At 40.9% G+C, this 18493-nt stretch overlaps 1 protein-coding gene across 1 annotated transcript; it reads left to right on the forward strand.

Annotated features, from left to right (window-relative positions):
* Window positions 1–1632: 1632 nt before the first annotated feature.
* On the forward strand, window positions 1633–18490 carry slc17a7a (solute carrier family 17 member 7a). The gene is made up of 13 exons (XM_058654704.1): window positions 1633–1761; window positions 10050–10302; window positions 10471–10589; window positions 10860–10974; window positions 11052–11139; window positions 11591–11677; window positions 12016–12158; window positions 12315–12464; window positions 13486–13618; window positions 14395–14505; window positions 14677–14804; window positions 14891–14960; window positions 15624–18490. The coding sequence occupies exons 1-13, from the start codon at window positions 1700–1702 to the stop codon at window positions 15938–15940; spliced, it is 1776 nt and encodes a 591-aa protein (XP_058510687.1). The 5' UTR covers window positions 1633–1699; the 3' UTR covers window positions 15941–18490.
* The last annotated feature ends 3 nt before the right edge of the window (window positions 18491–18493 follow it).

Raw genomic sequence — 18493 nt, forward strand, 5'->3', positions numbered from 1 at the left:
TAGGCGTTTTATTCATTTAGTTAAAGGTTAGTTGTGTTTTTAGCTGACTTTTTATACGGCTTAATGGACTGAGTTTTAAAATGAAATAATACTATAGTGTTTCTGTGAAAATGTTAGATCTGTAGGATGCCTGTAGGAGCCATATATTACATTTTGTTTTTTCTTGGTTTATTCTTCCTGAACACCAGGGGTCGTATTGGTTAAAGGTCGAGGCTGGCCACAACATATATAAGTTCATGTGTTGCTAATTTTTGGGAAGCAAACAGTTTTTGACTGTGTTCAGAAGACGTGTGGGATTTTATAATTTAAAGACTTTGTATGGAAAACTGATTGGAAGTAACGTCGCATCAGTTTCTCCGAGTTACGTGTCTGAACAGATTACCAATTAGCAACCAGTAGCAGCTGAAAATGGGACTTAGTCACAAAGTTAGTTAAAAAGTTTCAAATCAATTGAAATTAAAGGTAGCACACATTTATTTTACTCCATCCCAAAGTTCTGCCGTAAATTAAATGAATACACAAATGTATGAAAATAAACAATAAGCAAAATGTACACCTTTTTGAATAAAATAAAAGTATTGCCTGAAGCAGCCTAAATGTGGTGCTTGTGTCGCAGCAGTGGTGACCTAATGCAATGTTTCTCAATCCTGGTCCTCGGTACCCACCTCCCTGCGTGTTTTAGATGTTGCCCTGCTCCAACACACCTGATTCTAATAGACGGCTCATTAACAAGCTCGGACAAAAGCCTGTTAACGACCCGTTTATTTGAATCAGGTGTGTTGGAGCAGGGAATCATCTAATACAGCGGTCCCCAACCTTTTTTCCTTCAAGCCCCCCTTGCTTGTGTCCAGGACAAATCAGGGCCCCCCCGACCTGAACCCCCGTCCAGGGCGCATACACAAAAAAGAATAAAGTAAAAAGTTTAGGTTTTTGTTCCTATTCTCACAGTGTATATATATATATAAAAAACTGTCCTGTGCTTCCTTTAAATCTAAATCTTTTTTTGATCCCGGTGAGTCTTTGGTACTTTTACGTTTCTCACACAACAGGAATGTGATCACGTGTTGGTGACAAATAGCTTAATAAATTAAAAGGTGGACCAAACAAATGATAGTTTTTATTTGGATGATACTGACTTCTGATTATCCAGTAAAGTGTCTGATTGGGATGCACAAATATAATTACATTAACCTCACAAACACAGAGCAGTCAAAGCTCTTTGGGTGCCCTTTAAATGTCTGTGCACGCCACTGTGTCACAAAAATGACATTCTAGAAATAGGCAAATAGCATTTAAACATTGTAACACACCTATAAAGAGTAGCAGGGGGCACAGTCAGTTCATGTTAGCAGGGATAAACACGCCCACTTAGTTTACATTTTAATGACCTTAGCATATTTTTGTTGGCTAGCTTTGTAGGAAGGACAGGCTCTGCCTATTCAATCAGTGCTCTGCGTAATTGTTTGGCTTTGTATTTGCATCTATGTGACTAAAAAAACACACTAATAATTTATAAATAAATGAGTTTTACCTAACCGCACCAATAGTGATGACTAAGCATCATCAGGAAAGGGGAAGTCAAAGCTGTGTTTACTTTACTGGGAGGGAGGGAGGGAGGGAGAGAGGGCTGCGCGCTCTCGGGCAGGACAGGAGTGCGCGCGGGACATCAGCACACCGGCCGGGTCAAGGAGCTGCAAGGATGGAGATTCGACCAGACAGGTTTAAGGCGGTCGCGGGCAAAACTCTGGGGAAAATTCACAGGTACACACTTCATTCAAATAATTCTCACCCTCACCTCCGACTTTGACCCCGTTTCCGTGCGTGTTCACGTGATGGTTCTGCTTGTTCTCTGCGGGACACTGCAGCTCAATCCCATCCTCTCTGCTCCAACCAGTGAAGTCAAGCAAAGTAAAAGTTTTATTTATTTATTTTTAATTAAATGAAACCGTTAAAGGGGGCGAGAGTTGCATTCAAGTAGTAAATCGTAAAGGGAGCGGCTTAAGTCCAGCTTTACGCAGCGCAGAGCGCAGGATGGATTGATGGCACCAAACTAATTGATGAAATGAGGGAGAATATTTGTCTCATTCGACACTGGTTTTCGAAATTGTGGAAGTGTGGGGAACTTGGAACACATGCTTTTGCTTTGTTGGTTTTACCTTCTTTTTTTTTCCTCTTTTTGTTTTTCCTCTGGGATCACGCCTTCTCTTATTGTTTGTGTAAATGTTAGTTAGTCTGTTCTTGTTCACCAGCACAGAGTACATTGTTGTTTCAGACGGAAGAAAGTGTGATTACATGCATCTCCATAGCGCAACCTGGCTGAATGAGAGCGCTGACCAGATGGTGTCAAAGTGTGTGACTTCTGTCCTTTGATTATTGAAACCTAAGACATGATCTGGAACAGTTTCATATTTTTTTATTTTATTGAAATAGCTGTAGTCCTTTAGTAACATGACCATTTTTTAAGGAGAAGAACAACCTACAGTACACCCGACCCATATGTCTTCTTTATTGCAAATGTGAGAAAAAAAAAGTGTGCTGTGTAAATATATGTTAGATAAATGAGATATTATAAGAAAAGTTGCATCAGATTTGGTGTGCTCTGTGAACACAATATTTCATGAAAAAGGAGATTAAAGACTCTGATAGAACCTCATGCAATAACCTCTCCTTTAAGCTTTTACTCTCAGGATTTGAGGTAGAAACTGAACATATAAATCCCGTCCTGAAATAGCCTGTTTTTCAGTCCAGCTGTCGAGCCACACAAATCCACCCCCCCCCCCCACACACACACACACACACACACACACACTGACTCCATCCCTGCATGTCACTTCCTCCAGCCTCACTTCACTCCATCATCCCTCCATCACTCATTGATAAACCAGTACAGACAATTTTCTGCCTATACCAGGGTCTCCCAGATTAAAAGACATGCAAATCCCAGGCTTTTCTTGTGTTCCTCTGCTCCTGCTCGTGAGCCATGCATGTGGTGATCTATGGGATTGGATTCAGATTGGGTGGAGTGGAGTGGAGTTTCCTTTGGCTTAGCTCGTGCAGCTCATGCAGGTTTTATGTGGCCACAGTGTGACATGCAAGGCATGGTTTCTGAAGGCAACATGAACATGTATGTTTGATGTGTGCGCGTGTGTGTGCGTGTGTGTGCGTGTGTGTGTGTGCGTGTGTGTGTGTGTGTGTGTGTGTGTGTGTGTGTGTGGCTTAGAGGATGTCCCTGCACTGTATCTGTGCACAATCTCACCACCTCACAGACAAAACCTTAATCCCTCCCTGCTGAAAGCAGCCGTGGTTCCATCTATTATTTAAACACCTTCTCCATCTGAATGCATCTCCTGTTTCTATATTAAACTCCACTACGTCAGCATAAACTTCAGTATGATAAGTCAAGTGCACTCCACACTCTTTTAAATGAAAAACAAACCCAAAAAAAAGACAAAATGTATTCATATTCTCGTGTCGGGGAACTATACTCCACGACGACACTGCATGAAACTTCAGATTCACTATAAAACTCTGTGGAAACAATTATAATTGAGATTTTCCTCATGATAATGTCCCATATTGTTTTGAACATTACACATTATTCAAGCTTTGTAAAACTGCAAGACCTGCATTTTGGCATATTGTAATCACAGCATAATTGCTGATTATTGCCAATCACTGTATAATTATACAATATAACAATATGTACTTATAAGAGCAGCTTTGACACTTCTGTGTCTATGTGCCAAATAAAAAAAGTGAATTGAGTGTAAAGTGAAGATTGTTTTCATCCAAGAAAAAAAAAACATGACATCTTATACTGCAGCTTACTTAACTTACCTCAATGACTACTTAGCAACTCACTGAATGTTAAGGCTGAACAATTAATCGTTCTCAAATCACAATCCATTCTACATTTGACTGATAGATACCAAATAAAAATGTATCACATACACTTTAGATTGTATTTTGATTTTCAATGGTATTAAGTAAATTACAGTGAATATTGAACTGGAGGTTGTCCTAAAAACTAAAAAATCACCATTACATATATTCCCCAAATCGTTCTGAAATACTGTATATGACCAACAAGGGAAAATAAGACTGATGTGAGAAACATACCCAGTGCTGTGAGGAAGAAAAAAATTAATATAAAGAAACATGAACATCGCACATCAAACAGAAGATTTATTTGATTACAGATTTTAAGCTGTAAGATGAGGACTCACTCTGTTGGATGCTATGTCGACCTAGAGAAATTCAAAAGATGCCAAAAAAAAAAAATGAAGACCACACAATTACCATGTGTGTGTCTGTCAGTCTGTGCCAGTGTGTCACTGTGCATGTGTCGTTACCTACACGTTGTCAGGTGTGTCAGGTGTGTGATTAAACCCCTCAGAAGTGAGTATAGCGTCAGCTGCTAACGCTCGGCACGCAGGCCTGGTCACCGCACCTGGCAAAGCTGTTGGCCTCTATGAAGTGTGTACAAACGCACCGTCGAGTGTTTATGTTTCCTGAACACGAAACACGAAAAACTGTCAAAGCATCTTCACATAATGATAAATGTAAATGTGATGATTGTGTTATGACACAGTTTGGTTCATCTGCTTACTGTCATGGCAAGAGCTGAAGCGTATGCAGTCCACATTAGCACAGTGATTGAGTTTTTCTATTTAGATGATAAGTCTATGAAGGTCGTATGTGTGTGTGTGTGTGTGTGTGTGTGTGTGACAGGATGGGGAGGAGGGTTTCTCCCTGGGTGACACCGTCCCACTGAGACCCAATCTGTTCACTTCAGGGAGAGGGAGAGAGGCTCATGCAGGGAGGAAGGGGGACACAACACTATCAAAATTACAAAGCAACTCCTGAAATTTCCATTTGAAAATTAAAAAAGAAAAAAAAAAAAAATCCCTAAAGCTACTGCCCATATCTCCAAAACCCGACCTACAACTGGAGCACAAATGAGGGTGAAAATTTAAGACAAGAGTGAAATAAAGAAAGAACTGCAGCACAGTTGGAGGATCAATCAGCACACGTGTGGACAATAATGAGCCGTCTGTCTGATGTTATATAATATTTTTCACTGTCAACCTCCCTCGCTGTCTCACTCTCTCAGTCTCTATCATCCTCTTATGACAGGATTACACAGACCGAACGCTCTGTGAACTGGTGAATTTAATATACAGAGTAAAAATAAATAAATAAATGAATAAATAAATAAAAACTCACACCCAGACCAGAGTTGAGTGTTGTAAAATCACACATTTGGCGAAAAATTATAAAGCTTTCCCTCCACAATTTAAAAGCAAAATTGTAAAACAGTTTTTAATAACTGTGACAAGGAAAGATGCTGCAGACTTGTCTGGGATCTTTCACTGTATTCACCCGCTTGTTAAAAGGAATAATAATGCGGCAGATTAAATATGTATGAATTACCTCATGTCTGAATATCTGTATTTGAATATATTAGGTTATAGTGATGCACTGATGGATGAATTCCTTTAGTTCTCATTTAAATCAGCTAGATCTACAACTCTAAAAAGATGTGTGAACTGAAATAAATGTAGTCTGTAGAGGCAATGACGTCCCGAATCATTGACTTTGTTTTACATGGACACCACTAAGAGTATGGATTATTATTCTGAATAAGCGGTTATTCGGATTATGCAGTCGACATGAATTTCCAATATTTTAATACATAGAACAAGGTGTTAATTGTCTTTTTAATTGGATTATTGTTACTGTTATTATGCATGTGAATCAGGTTGTCAGGTTGTTGCGCTGGCTTTATCGTCACTGTATCTGCTTCTGTGCTCAGGTGAAAGGCACAGATGTGGGCTCAGTTTGAGCCGAGCATAGCCACTGATGAGTTTCCACTGAGCCTTGTTCCTGTTGTAATTACGACATTTCCGAGAGCCCAAGGTCATAGGACTCCTGCATGCTCGCATACTCTGGCTCATTAATTGTTGCCAGCTGAGACCAATCAGCTCCTCTCTGTGTGTGAACAAGAGAAGCTGCATCACCTGGGTGGAAGCTCACGGTGTTGTGAGTCTCACACATGCAGGCGAATGTCCAGTGACAACTCTTTTCTTCTTTGAAGCGTGAGCGTGTAACACCACATCAGTCTTGTATGAAGTACCTTAAAGGGATACTTAAGTAATAAAATAGACTTTGGTAGAAGTTGAATTCACTTAAAGTAAAGTCTTAAAGTAGATGACATTAACTATTCTTGATACTATAAGTATCAAAGGTAATTTTCTGATATAAAATGTACTTGAGTTTTAGAGGTAAAGGTATTTAAAATAAGTGAAGAGTAAGGATTGAGCGGTGGTAACTCAGTGGTAGGGCGAGTAGTCGTTCAACTGGAAGGTTGTGGGTTCAATTTCTGGCTCCGCTTGTCTATGTCTGTCCTTGAGCAAGACACTTCAACCCATGTTGCAGTGTGTGAATGGCTGAAGTGTAAAGCAGCTCACCAAGACTAGAAAAGCTCTATATAAATACAGACCATTACCAACTCTTCTTCTTCTGATTTTATTTGGTAGTAATGAGTAACACTGATAGTTAGAGGAAATGTAGTGGAGTAAAAGTAAAAGTTGCAAGAGTGATAAATAACAAAGTAAAGTACAGATACGTGAAAAGAAGGGGGAGAGCCTGAGCTAGTGTGCTATTTTGGGACTCGTACACACACACACACACACACACACACACACTGGGCCCTTTAGTGGAATGCATCAGTAATTAACAGTAATTGTTGCTGTGGGCTAGCCTCGTTAGCTGGTAGCATATGTGTAGGTGTCAGGCTGCAATCTGTCTGGAGGTTTATAATGAGGATCCTCCTGCAACCTTCACTAACTCTGTAGTAGAGCATTAAACGGCGCTCAGTCACTGTTTCTCTGAGCTCCAGTCAGCTGCTGTTTGTTACAGAGAGATGAGATGTGTGACACACACCTTACTCGAGTGACACCAGCTTATTCAATCAGTCAGTCAATCAAACTTTATTTATAGAGCACTTTTCGTACAATATAAATGTAGCACAAAATGCACTCCCAACTACCCTTAATCCCTGTGATCAAATATAACAGGTAATAATAAAATGGAGTTACAGTCAAAAGGCATTTCACAATTAGTTTTTTTTATTGGCAACAAACTGGTAATATCGTACATGTCCTGATGCAGGTGTGACAATATAATATACTGCAAGTCAGTGCTGTTGAATTATGGGCTGTGCACTATGTTCAAATCAATCAATTCAATAAAACGTTATTTATTATAGCGCCAAATCACAATATCAAGGCGCAAAAACTCATCATCAAAACAAAAAATGACCAATTTTACCAAACCAATCAAGATGGTTTTATATGTAAAAAAAAAAGCATGAAATCCACCGCGTGTCATGACAGAGAGAGAGAAGCAGACTGAGCCAGTGCAAGTCTGTCCTTCCATATTCATTTCCGGAAGTAAATCATTTTTGTAATCCTTATCAGATTAAGAGAGAGAGAGAGAGAGAGAGAGAGAGAGAGAGAGAGAGAGAGAGCACTCTAATCTCTCTCAAATTCCCAAACATTGCTTTACAAAATATTTATGTTCTGATTTCTTGACAATGAAAGTATCTCATGGCAGAGTCAGGTAAATCATTTATAGATTGTTATTCTGGCATATTTTATGCTGACCAAATAAATATATAAAGGGATGATGCAGAGTTTGCGTTATGGAAATAGGGGGGAGGGGTCTACAAGCATGACTAAGTAAGAAATGTATGGACTGCATGGATAAAACAGACACAAATGCAGAAAGACAAGATAATAGATTGATGGACAGTGACAGGCCATGGTGTCAATGTTTAAAATATTTATTAAAAATCATTAACCAATGGGGCCACACGGTGGTGTAGTGGTTAGCACTCTCGCCTTGCAGCGAGAAGACCCGGGTTCGAGCCCCGGTTGGAACAAGGGCCTTTCTGCATGGAGTTTGCATGTTCTCCCCGTGTGTGCGTGGGTTCTCTCCGGGTACTCCGGCTTCCTCCCACAGTCCAAAAACATGCAATGTGGGGATAGGTAAATTGGACACTCCAAATTGACCATAGGAGTGAGTGTGAGAGTGAATGGTTGTTTGTCTCTATCTCTGTGTGGCCCTGCGATGGACTGGCGAACTGTCCAGGGTGTACCCCGCCTATCGCCCGATGTAGCTGAGATTGGCACAGCACCCCCCGCGACCCTCTGGCAGAGGATAAAGCGGTAGATGATGACTGACTGACTGACATTAACCAATGAGAGTGAAGACCTGTCTTGAAAATGTGGTCGAAAAACCGGAACGTTCAGTTTATCGAAGCTCAGATTCAAATCACCATTTTAAAAAATGCAAGTACGATCATTACGTGGAACAAATCCTTGTGGTGTCTTTGGCATTTACCGTGCGTCATCCTCTGACTCAGCGCCTCAGACTAGTGTAAAGTGGACGACAACACACAATTTACACACTCACATTAAAAATTATTTCAATGAAATTGATTTAAATTGTGTATCTACAGCTAGTATACATGCAATGTACATGTGTGTGTGTGTACTTGTATTTGACTTTGTCAGGACCAAATGGACATTTTGGCTGGTCCACACAAGTTTAATGGGCTTTTTGAGGATTAAGACCTGGTTTTAGGTTAGGATAAGGGTATGCATTATGTCTATGAGTGTCCACACGAATAATGCAAAACCAGCATGTGTGTGTGTGTGTGTGTGTGAGAGAGAGTGTGAGAGAGAGACAGAATGGAGGTTGTTACACACAGATGGCCTCTCTCTTTGACTCCTGTGGAAAAAAAGTGACAACCAGTGGTCCAGTGCTTTGGATACAATTGTCACTACATCCTTCCAAAAAGGGGAAACTCAGAAGGCCCTTGGCTGATAGAAATATATTTTAGACGCAACTGAAATAAAAATGTGTACGTGTTTAACCTCGCGGTATTCAACCTTTCCATTCCGACGTATTAAATGTGAGCCTCCAAAAAATTGCTGCTTGTGTCTGGTAGAGTGGACATCTTGAACAGCACCAGTATGGCGGCAGGTCCCAGGCGTCCTGAAGGAGAGGACACTGTGGGAATGTGCTGTCATCGCTAAACCTGCTCCCCGACCAGTGACAGCTGCCTCCACACACTGGGACATGCTGAGTCAGACGCCGCCCCAACATGGTGCATGCTGTCTGCATGGAAGTGTACACTATGTGTCTATGTGAGACTATGCTTATGAGTTTAAGTCAAACATTAGACAAAATGACTCAGATCTCTGCAGTAAAAGACATGCATGAAGAAAATATATACTCTACTTATGTCGTAACTCCGACCTGGTTGGAACAAGGGCCTCTCTGCATGGAGTTTGCATGTTCTCCCCGTGCGTGCGTGGGTTTTCTCCGGGTTCTCCGGTTTCCTCCCACAGTCCAAAAACATGCAGATTTGGGGATTAGGCAAAAGTAGAAACTCTAAATTGACCATAGGTGTGAGAGTGGATTGTTTGTCTCTATGTGGACTGGTGACCTGTGAAGGGTGTGACCCCGCCTTTTGCCCTATGTCAGTTTAAATTGGCACAGCTCCTGGAACTCCTGGAGGTTGTCTTGATCATGCCTACATTGCATTCATTTGTTAGTAGTTGGTGTACCTAAAAAAAATGTACATAATAATTTCAATAAGCTGAGCCACGTGGAGCCATGTTTTCAACTTTTCAAGCTTTTGCGTCCAAAGTCACCTGAATGTGAAATGTCCCCCACAGTCACAGGAAATCACCATTTGAGCCAATGTTTCCATGTTAGGCAACTTTATCACCATCAGTGTCTCTAGATTTGACCCATTTCATGCATAATGTGGTGGAATCACCTTTAAGTCTTGGGATCTTTATCAAAGATTTTAAACTGCTCTGATTTTATGGCAGCAACAGAACATCTATAAACATGTCTTGTGAATAGTTGTATGAATATCCCTTTAAATGTGGGATATCCCTTTTTTTAAAAATGTTTGGACCAACATGCTTTTTTCTGAAGTGCAGTCATGGACTCTCTGTGTGTCCCTTCAGGCTGATTGAGAAGCGGCAGCCCAATGGAGAGACCATCGAGTTATCAGCAGATGGCCGTCCGGAGCTGGTGGAGGAGAAGGAGCTGCCGGTGGTTGACTGCACCTGCTTTGGTTTGCCCAGGCGGTACATCATCGCCATCCTGTCTGGCCTGGGATTCTGCATCTCTTTCGGCATCCGATGCAACCTGGGTGTGGCCATTGTAAGCATGGTCAATGATCACACCGTCTACAAAGGCAACAAGGAAGTACTTGTGGTGAGTGGCACAGAGATCAGAAATCGAAGATTTTCTCTTTTGCAAAGATGATCAAATAAAATAAAGAAAAATGCAGAATGATGAAAGATATAGGTCTCCAATGAAGTTTGGTTGTCATCCTCTTTAAAAATCTATAGATGCAGAGATGTGTTTGTATTTTGTCTCCAGGCTGCACAGTTCACCTGGGACCCTGAGACCGTGGGTATGATCCATGGCTCCTTCTTCTGGGGATACATCGTCACTCAGATCCCAGGAGGCTTTATATGTCAAAAATTTGCAGCCAACAGGTGAATATCTTTGAGTTTACAATATCCTCTCCAACATCCTCTCGTAATTCTAGCCTGCTATGAAATGCTTGATTTGGCCACAGTATTGGGTATTTATTTATTTATTTATGTTTGATTTGTTTATTTTTGGCATGAGCTCCCTCACTTACTCTCTGAAAATCCACCAATCTATGAATTTGGTTTGACGGCCATAACATCCAACCATCAGCTAAAGCAAGGCTTCATCTTTATGCACCTCATGCTGCCCTTGTGTTGTGTTTTGTGTTTAAGAGTGTTTGGCTTTGCCATAGTGGCCACCTCCACCCTCAACATGCTGATTCCCTCTGCCGCTCGATGCCATTACAGCTGCGTCATACTGGTCAGGATATGCCAGGGCCTTGTCGAGGTACAGCGTGTCTCTGTGTGCACATGTACCTGACGGAATGTGTCGTAGAGTTTCTCTGACTGTATTTTGTCCCTCAGGGTGTTTCGTACCCTGCCTGCCATGGGATCTGGGCCAAGTGGGCGCCTCCTTTGGAGAGAAGTCGATTAGCCACGACGGCCTTTTGTGGTAAAGTTTTAACATCCTAAGAATTAAATATGTGATCTCTGATGTAAAAAAAAAAACATGGAATTTCCACTATAATTATTTTCTGTGGGTTTGAAAATGTGGCATCCGGAGGTTCCTGCAAATTGTAAGGTATTAGAAGACATGTGGATTTCCCCTTGATTTCCTTGATGTCAGTGTGATACAAACTGTGCATGTGTAAAAACCATTATAGTTATCAAAACATGAATTTACCTGAAGAAATTCTTAAATCTTGTGACCAATTTAAACAACCATGTCTCTATGTTAATGCATGACGACACTGTCAGGCTTTTTAGACCCGTCTCCATTCATCCCTATGAGAAAATGTTTTGCTTTGCATCGATAAAGCAGAGACAATAATAAATAAGATTGCAGAAATCACTGAATGATACAAACTAAATGATGTTTTTCTTTGTCTCTAATATCTTTTTAGGATCCTATGCAGGGGCAGTGGTGGCCATGCCTTTAGCTGGAATACTGGTGCAGTACATTGGGTGGCCTTCAGTATTCTACGTCTATGGTTAGTATCTTAATAGTGAAATACTGTATGTGTTGGTTTACTGCACTATTATGACAGTAGTAGTAGTAGCTCTTCAGCTGAAATACAGATGTATCCTCAGTTGATTTCTCTTGTGCACAATTGAGAATGAATGGTGGAGCTTTTATGACAACCTCCAGGATTTACTGACTAAAAAAAAGACATTTAGTGAACAACACAACACCCTATCAGCACATGTGAGATTGACAATGTTATCATCAACCCAGAGGAAGGTTGAGTGTCTCTTTGGCTTTTCCTCTCACACTGATGTTGTCGGCTTCTGTGCTCTTGTGTCGTTTCCTATCTCTTCCACTCTCTAGGCAGCTTTGGGATATTCTGGTACTTGTTCTGGATCCTGGTGTCGTATGAGAGTCCTGCAGCCCATCCCACCATTACACCAGAGGAACAGAAGTACATCGAAGATGCAATCGGAGATAGTGCATCATTTCTCAATCCTCTCCAAGTATGACACCATGGATTTTTTATCTATAGCCCAGCAGACAAACACTGAAAAACCTTTATAGTGCAGATGCACATACTGTACACACACCTTCTGGCTGGCTCACTAGTCCACAAGTAATGTGTTTTGTTTTGTTTTGTTTTTTTCTTTTGGTGAAAGAAATTTAAAACCCCATGGAGACACTTCTTCACCTCCATGCCAGTCTATGCCATCATTGTGGCCAACTTCTGCAGGAGCTGGACCTTCTACCTGCTGCTCATCAGTCAGCCAGCCTACTTTGAGGAAGTCTTTGGCTTCGAGATCAGCAAGGTAAGAACAAGAATGTATTATCCATACAGTAAAAGCTCAAGTATGCAGGAATTGTGCACGGGTGTTTGTAAACACAGCAGAGCACAGCAAAGTTGGACCCTCCTTCCTTTCATAGACGGCATGAAAACACTTCCTCAGACCCAGACGCAGACGCAGCATCTTGCATTAGCTGGTTAGTTAGTAACCTACAGTTATTAGCAGTAGTTTTCAGTGTGTACACTGCTAATACGGCGATTAATACTACTGCAAGAACTTTTGTCGAAATGTCGATGCTTAAGTTTCAAGCTACTTAGGCTAACCACTGATGCTTACCTGTCAGACAGAGAAGAGACCACCTCTGTTTCCCTCTGCATTCCCCTTTTCAGTCCTTCGCACTCTTTTTGAACGGCTTTTGTCAGCTTGGTGTTTATCCTCACTAGACTTAGGTTTCTTATGTGCCGTGCCTGCCATTATCACAGTCTTTAACTGCTTGGTCGTAACCTGATTGTCCTGGATGCTCACTATTATTGACTAGAGTGTATAAACAAACACACTGGCCCAACGCTGCGGCCCACAAAAAACATACCGATCCAGAACAAAACTAAGAGAAAACAGTAAATACCAGCAGAGAACATTGTCGCTGTAGATAAAAACACCATCACATCCTTCTAGTGGCCACTACTATGGATGATTGACAGGGATTATGTTTGAACTGCATACTCTGTACCTTTATTTAACACCTTTTACAGTGGCTGTAGATACTGTCATTTATTCTAACTCTATACTTACATACATCTCAAAATTAAATAATTCATGTAAGTTCACTTGTAAAGTATTACAACTAAACCGAGATGTCAAAAGCAGTTGAAAAGTTGCAGGACTGTTTGGGAATCCACACCAAGAGTGTTTGCTGTAACAATAGCTGTACCTTTGAACTGAAACAGCAGCTTTTCAACCTTCACACTCTGATCATTTCCAATCCTCTAGTAATAATAAGAACACAATCACTCCCTCTCCCCTTTCTTTATTTTTTCTACCTCAGGTGGGCATGGTGTCAGCTTTGCCCCATCTGGTGATGACAATCATTGTGCCTGTTGGAGGCCAGTTGGCAGACTACCTGAGAACCCACAACCTCATGTCCACCACCAACGTCAGGAAGATGATGAACTGTGGAGGTGAGAGTTGAAGGGGGGAATAAAAACGACCAAGGGGGGAAAAGAGGAGAAAACTCATGACAGTGTACAAGCACAAGTCAAATAACTTCTAAATAGCCTGAGTTTGCAACTCATGTTTGTCTTCATGACACAACTACTGGACAACGGTCTGAGCTGGATGTTCTGAGATACAAAAAACTGTAATAAGTGGCTAAAAAACTTAATTCTGTCTTAAATTAATACATTTGTAAAGTGTCATAATAAATGTAGTCCTGTTTACTTATTTATTGTTTTATTCCATTTAAAGCAGTGGCTCTGTAACCTTCTCATCTGAAATACAGCAGCTGCCAGTGCTGGAATCACATTTTTATTTTGACATCTTTTGTTTTGTTTTGTGCAACTTAAAGTTTGGATCATTCATAAACAAATGTGGCACAAACACTACAGCGTGCACTACAGTAGAGCTGCAACTAACGATTATTTTCATAATCAATTAATCTGTCGATTATTTTCGCGATGAATCGTTTGGTCCATAAAATTCCAGAAAACCTTAAAAGAAGTTGATCGGTGTTTGTCAAACCTGGAAATGATGACGTGCTCAAATGTCTTGTTTTGTCCACAAACCAAAATGATTAACTTTTAATGATTTCTTTCTTATCCAGAGCAAAGAAATGAAGAAAATACTCACATTTAAGAAGCTTAAACAATCGGGAATCTTGCTTTAATCATGAAAAATGATTACAAAGTTGTGGTGGTTAAAGTCCGATGTCTCTGTCCAATGTGTGTACATGTTTCAGGTTTTGGAATGGAGGCTACTCTCCTGCTGGTGGTCGGTTTCTCTCACACAAAAGGCATTGCCATTTCCTTCTTGGTCCTGGCGGTGGGTTTCAGTGGATTTGCTATCTCAGGTATGAGATATTATTAAGCTGAAAGCTCAATTTAATCAAAACTAATGTGAAAACAGACTTAATCTGTCGCCACTGATGTCTGTTGCTCTAGAAATATCACTGCAAGTTTTGCTTCAGATAATACCCTGTATGAAAAAATCAATTAGCGCTCATTTTGTTTGTCCTTTTTAGGGTTTAATGTCAATCACTTGGATATTGCACCTCGATATGCCAGCATACTGATGGGCATCTCAAATGGGGTGGGAACATTGTCTGGAATGGTGTGTCCTCTCATTGTGGGAGCCATGACCAAACACAAGGTACAGACCTTCACTGACATCAACCTCACAACAACATTGATGTACATATTTAGTAGTCATTCCTTATTTTTCTCACATTGTTCCAGACACGTGAAGAGTGGCAGTATGTCTTCCTTATAGCTGCCCTTGTTCATTATGGAGGAGTGATTTTCTATGGTAAGTTTCAACTACCATTTTTTGTGAGGCCCTAAATATTAATATACTGTGCAAAGCTCTTAAGCCACTATTAGATTTGTTGTTTTTTTGTGTGGAGTTTGCATGTGCGCGCGTGGGTTCTCTCCGGACAATCTAAATTGACCGTAGGTGTGAATGTTTGTCTCTGTGTGTTTTCCCTGCTATGGACAGGTGGCCTGTCCAGGGTGTGGAGGATAAAACAGTATAAAATGTGGTATAAAATATGGTATAAAATTAATTCATTCAAGACTGTCACCCCAAAGGAGGTCAAGATGTGCTAAGTGCCAACTTAAGCTGGGGACACACTAGGCCTTGTCCTCAAGAGTGACAGTTTTAAGGGTAAACAAATATTGCCCTTGTTGTTATTATTACCTCTACTTCCTGTCGTCTTCGTCTTCTGACGCTATTTCCTGTGTCCCACCTACTCTTTTTATTATCTATTGGCAATGTGTGTTTGCAGTTGTGTCGGTAATCAGTGCACACAATCAGTGTAAATATTTCCTGTATTTTAAGGTTTTATCTTAATAAAGAGACTGGAAAACAGTATGCACATTAAAACTTTGCGAAAACAACAAAGTCAGTGGTGATCCAAGTCTTTTGCCCAGTATTATACATGATTATTATTATTATTATTTTATTCAACAGGACTCTTTGCATCAGGAGAAAAGCAACCATGGGCAGACATAGAAAACACAAGTGATGAGAAGTGCGGTATCATCGACGAGGACGAACTGGCCAATGAGACGGAGGAGCTCTATCGCGGAGGCGGGCAGTACGGTGCCATGAGCCAACCAGTGGTTGGTGCCAACGGGGGAGGGGCCGGAGGAGGAGGAGGAGGAGGAGGAGGAGGAGGAGCTGGAGCAGGATGGGTGTCGGACTGGGATAAATCTGAGGAGTATGTTCAACCACCAGGATACAACTCATACATGTATGCAGGAGAGAAGGAGAAGGAGCTGACATAGAAGAATGACACGTGATGCAAATAAGAAACAAAAGGAGGAAGATTGTTTTGGGAAAGTTACTGCAATAATGGATGGAATTCCTGTGTGCTTTTGTACAGTATTTACAACTGCACATATCAAAAGTATGCATCTAATTTATTCAATTCTGTGTGTGTGTGTGTGTGCGTGCGCGCATGTGTGCGTGTTGCATGAAGGTTTTAGTCATAATGCACAGAAACACATGCATTTTTTTAAAAATAAACAAACAAAACTTCAGAATTCCTTCCTGCTCACTGATGAAGACTGATCAGGAGTTCTGTTGCCGTGGCATCACAGGCGAAATTGTGTGTGTACGTGTGTGTATATGTGTGCGTGTGTACACGTGTGTGGTCTTTTTGCCTGTCGGCCTACAGGCTGAAGTCTCTCAAGCCACTGGAATTGTGTCATAATTGAAATGTTCATGTGTAGAAGAAGAAGACGAAGAAGAAGGAGAAGAAGGGTTCATTCTTTCAAACTTTTCAAATGTACAAGAGAGAGAAATGTGCTTCAGTGTTGTATCAGTTTGTCTGTAATGCTTGTTGTTGATACGACAAGCTGCCCTTAACGCGTATGTGTGTGCATTTGTGTGTGCCAAGGCGACTCACTAAATCTCACCTGGGTCTGACCTAACTAGGTCACGGCCAGTCGAACGTATGGGTCACAAAGCCTCTATTTCCAGTAAATCACCTGACTCTTTCTATTTGTGCGTGTGTGTATGTGTGTGGGTGATCCCTTTGAAAAAGTGGCCCAGGAAGACAAGTAGAGTGTGATAGTTCCACTGCCACTGCTTAACCCCCAGTGGAACAATACAGTTATAATATTCCCACGCATTACAGCCTCTGTGTGACTTACTCTCCTTCTGTTTCTGTTTCCCTCTCATTCTTGAATCTTTGCTGGTGCTGTTTTCCATGTCTTTAAATGTCATGTTTGAGTTGGTATGGGTCAGATCTTTTCAAACATTGTGTGTGTGTGTGTGTGTGTGTGGTTGTTGGGTGCAGGTGCTGAAACGTTATGCAGAAACAGGGAGCATGTTTCAGTGAGCACAGCAGTGTAATGCCCAGGCTGCTCTCTCTCGCTCTCTCTTTCTTCTATTTACAAACAGACACACATAGGTTGTACAAGCACAGGCATGTGCACCATGTACAGTGCACACAGGGAGTGTTAGCACAGTATTTGATATTTATGTATCATGCTTGACCGGATTTTTCTACAGTGATGTTGCTCTGCCAGTGACAGATTCTTGACGCACTCCATGTGATAAAATATAAATTCCATGTCATTCTGACCATATTTCCACGTGCACTGTTCCTTCCACTCTACTCAAATGGCTGAGTGGAAGAGAATTGGGCTTGTTACCAGAGAGCCCCTGAGCAAGGTGCTCAACTACCATTACTTCCCGGGTGCAGATTTGTGTGTATTCACTACTGATGTGTAAAAAAATGCAGAGCTTAAGTTCACTATCAATAACTGGTAACCATTGCAAATATAAAAAGTAATTCTAATCCCTTCCACACATGCATAAACAGTCTCAAATTGTGTTCCAGTTGTGGTGATTTCTCACCAGGAAATTGTCCTTCATTGCATGTCCTCGTATTGTTTGAGCGTTGACTTGTACGTGTGTGCATGTGTGAGTGTGTACTCGCGGACTTCTTCAAATAGCAAGTTTCCATGGTTACTGTCCTCTTTAGAGGTATAATGCTTTGGTGACTCAGCAGTTTCGGAGAATAAAAATATGTAAACTTATAATAATCAGTCAATACATTTATTAATAACCAACCAATATTGATTATTAGAAATCAGCCTGTCTGATTAATTAGCAGAAAAAAACACATCCACTCTGTGTGTGGAAACAGGCTGGGACCATTCACTATCCAATGTTGACGACCATGGCCAAATCATGCCCTTAAAAGGAGTCGTCTCCTTATTTCAACGCACTGACAGCTGGGTAGTGACGTGTTGGGTCCATAGGTGGTGTCCCCTCAGGAGACACTGACAGTATCATCCAGGAAGGAAACCATCATACTGTATAAACTGCAACTGACTATCTGCATAAAGAGTAGAAAGAGCTGACAGATTCTGATATGGAATGACATGTGCTCACAGACACACACATTTATTTTAACATTTTAAGGCTGCATCCTCAGACCAGCGGAAGCTTTTTTTTTTATTTAATGTGAAGAGGGTTTTTGGTTTGAAACCCTCACAAAAATAAACATTCAGAATCCTAAACAAGATTCATTTAAATCAAATGCAGGAAAATGTGTGGGCATCAGACAATGGATTATTTAAAAACTTGACAAAAGCAGATTACCATGTAGTTTTGAGTGATATGTGTCCATGATTTGAATGATTATTCATGTGAGCAGTTTAAAAAAAAATTTTGAAGTGTTGTATCAATGTATTCTTGATCAAGTTTCTTCTTTGTCTCAGTTTCAGTGTCGTCCTCCTCCAATCCTGATGAAATGTTTAGTTACCTGGTGGGAAACTGTGGAAAATATTCTATGTACAAAAGATGTATATGTGAGAAATCCTTGT

This window comes from Solea solea, chromosome 16 (assembly GCF_958295425.1).
Source record: "Solea solea chromosome 16, fSolSol10.1, whole genome shotgun sequence".
Lineage (NCBI taxonomy): Eukaryota > Metazoa > Chordata > Actinopteri > Pleuronectiformes > Soleidae > Solea > Solea solea.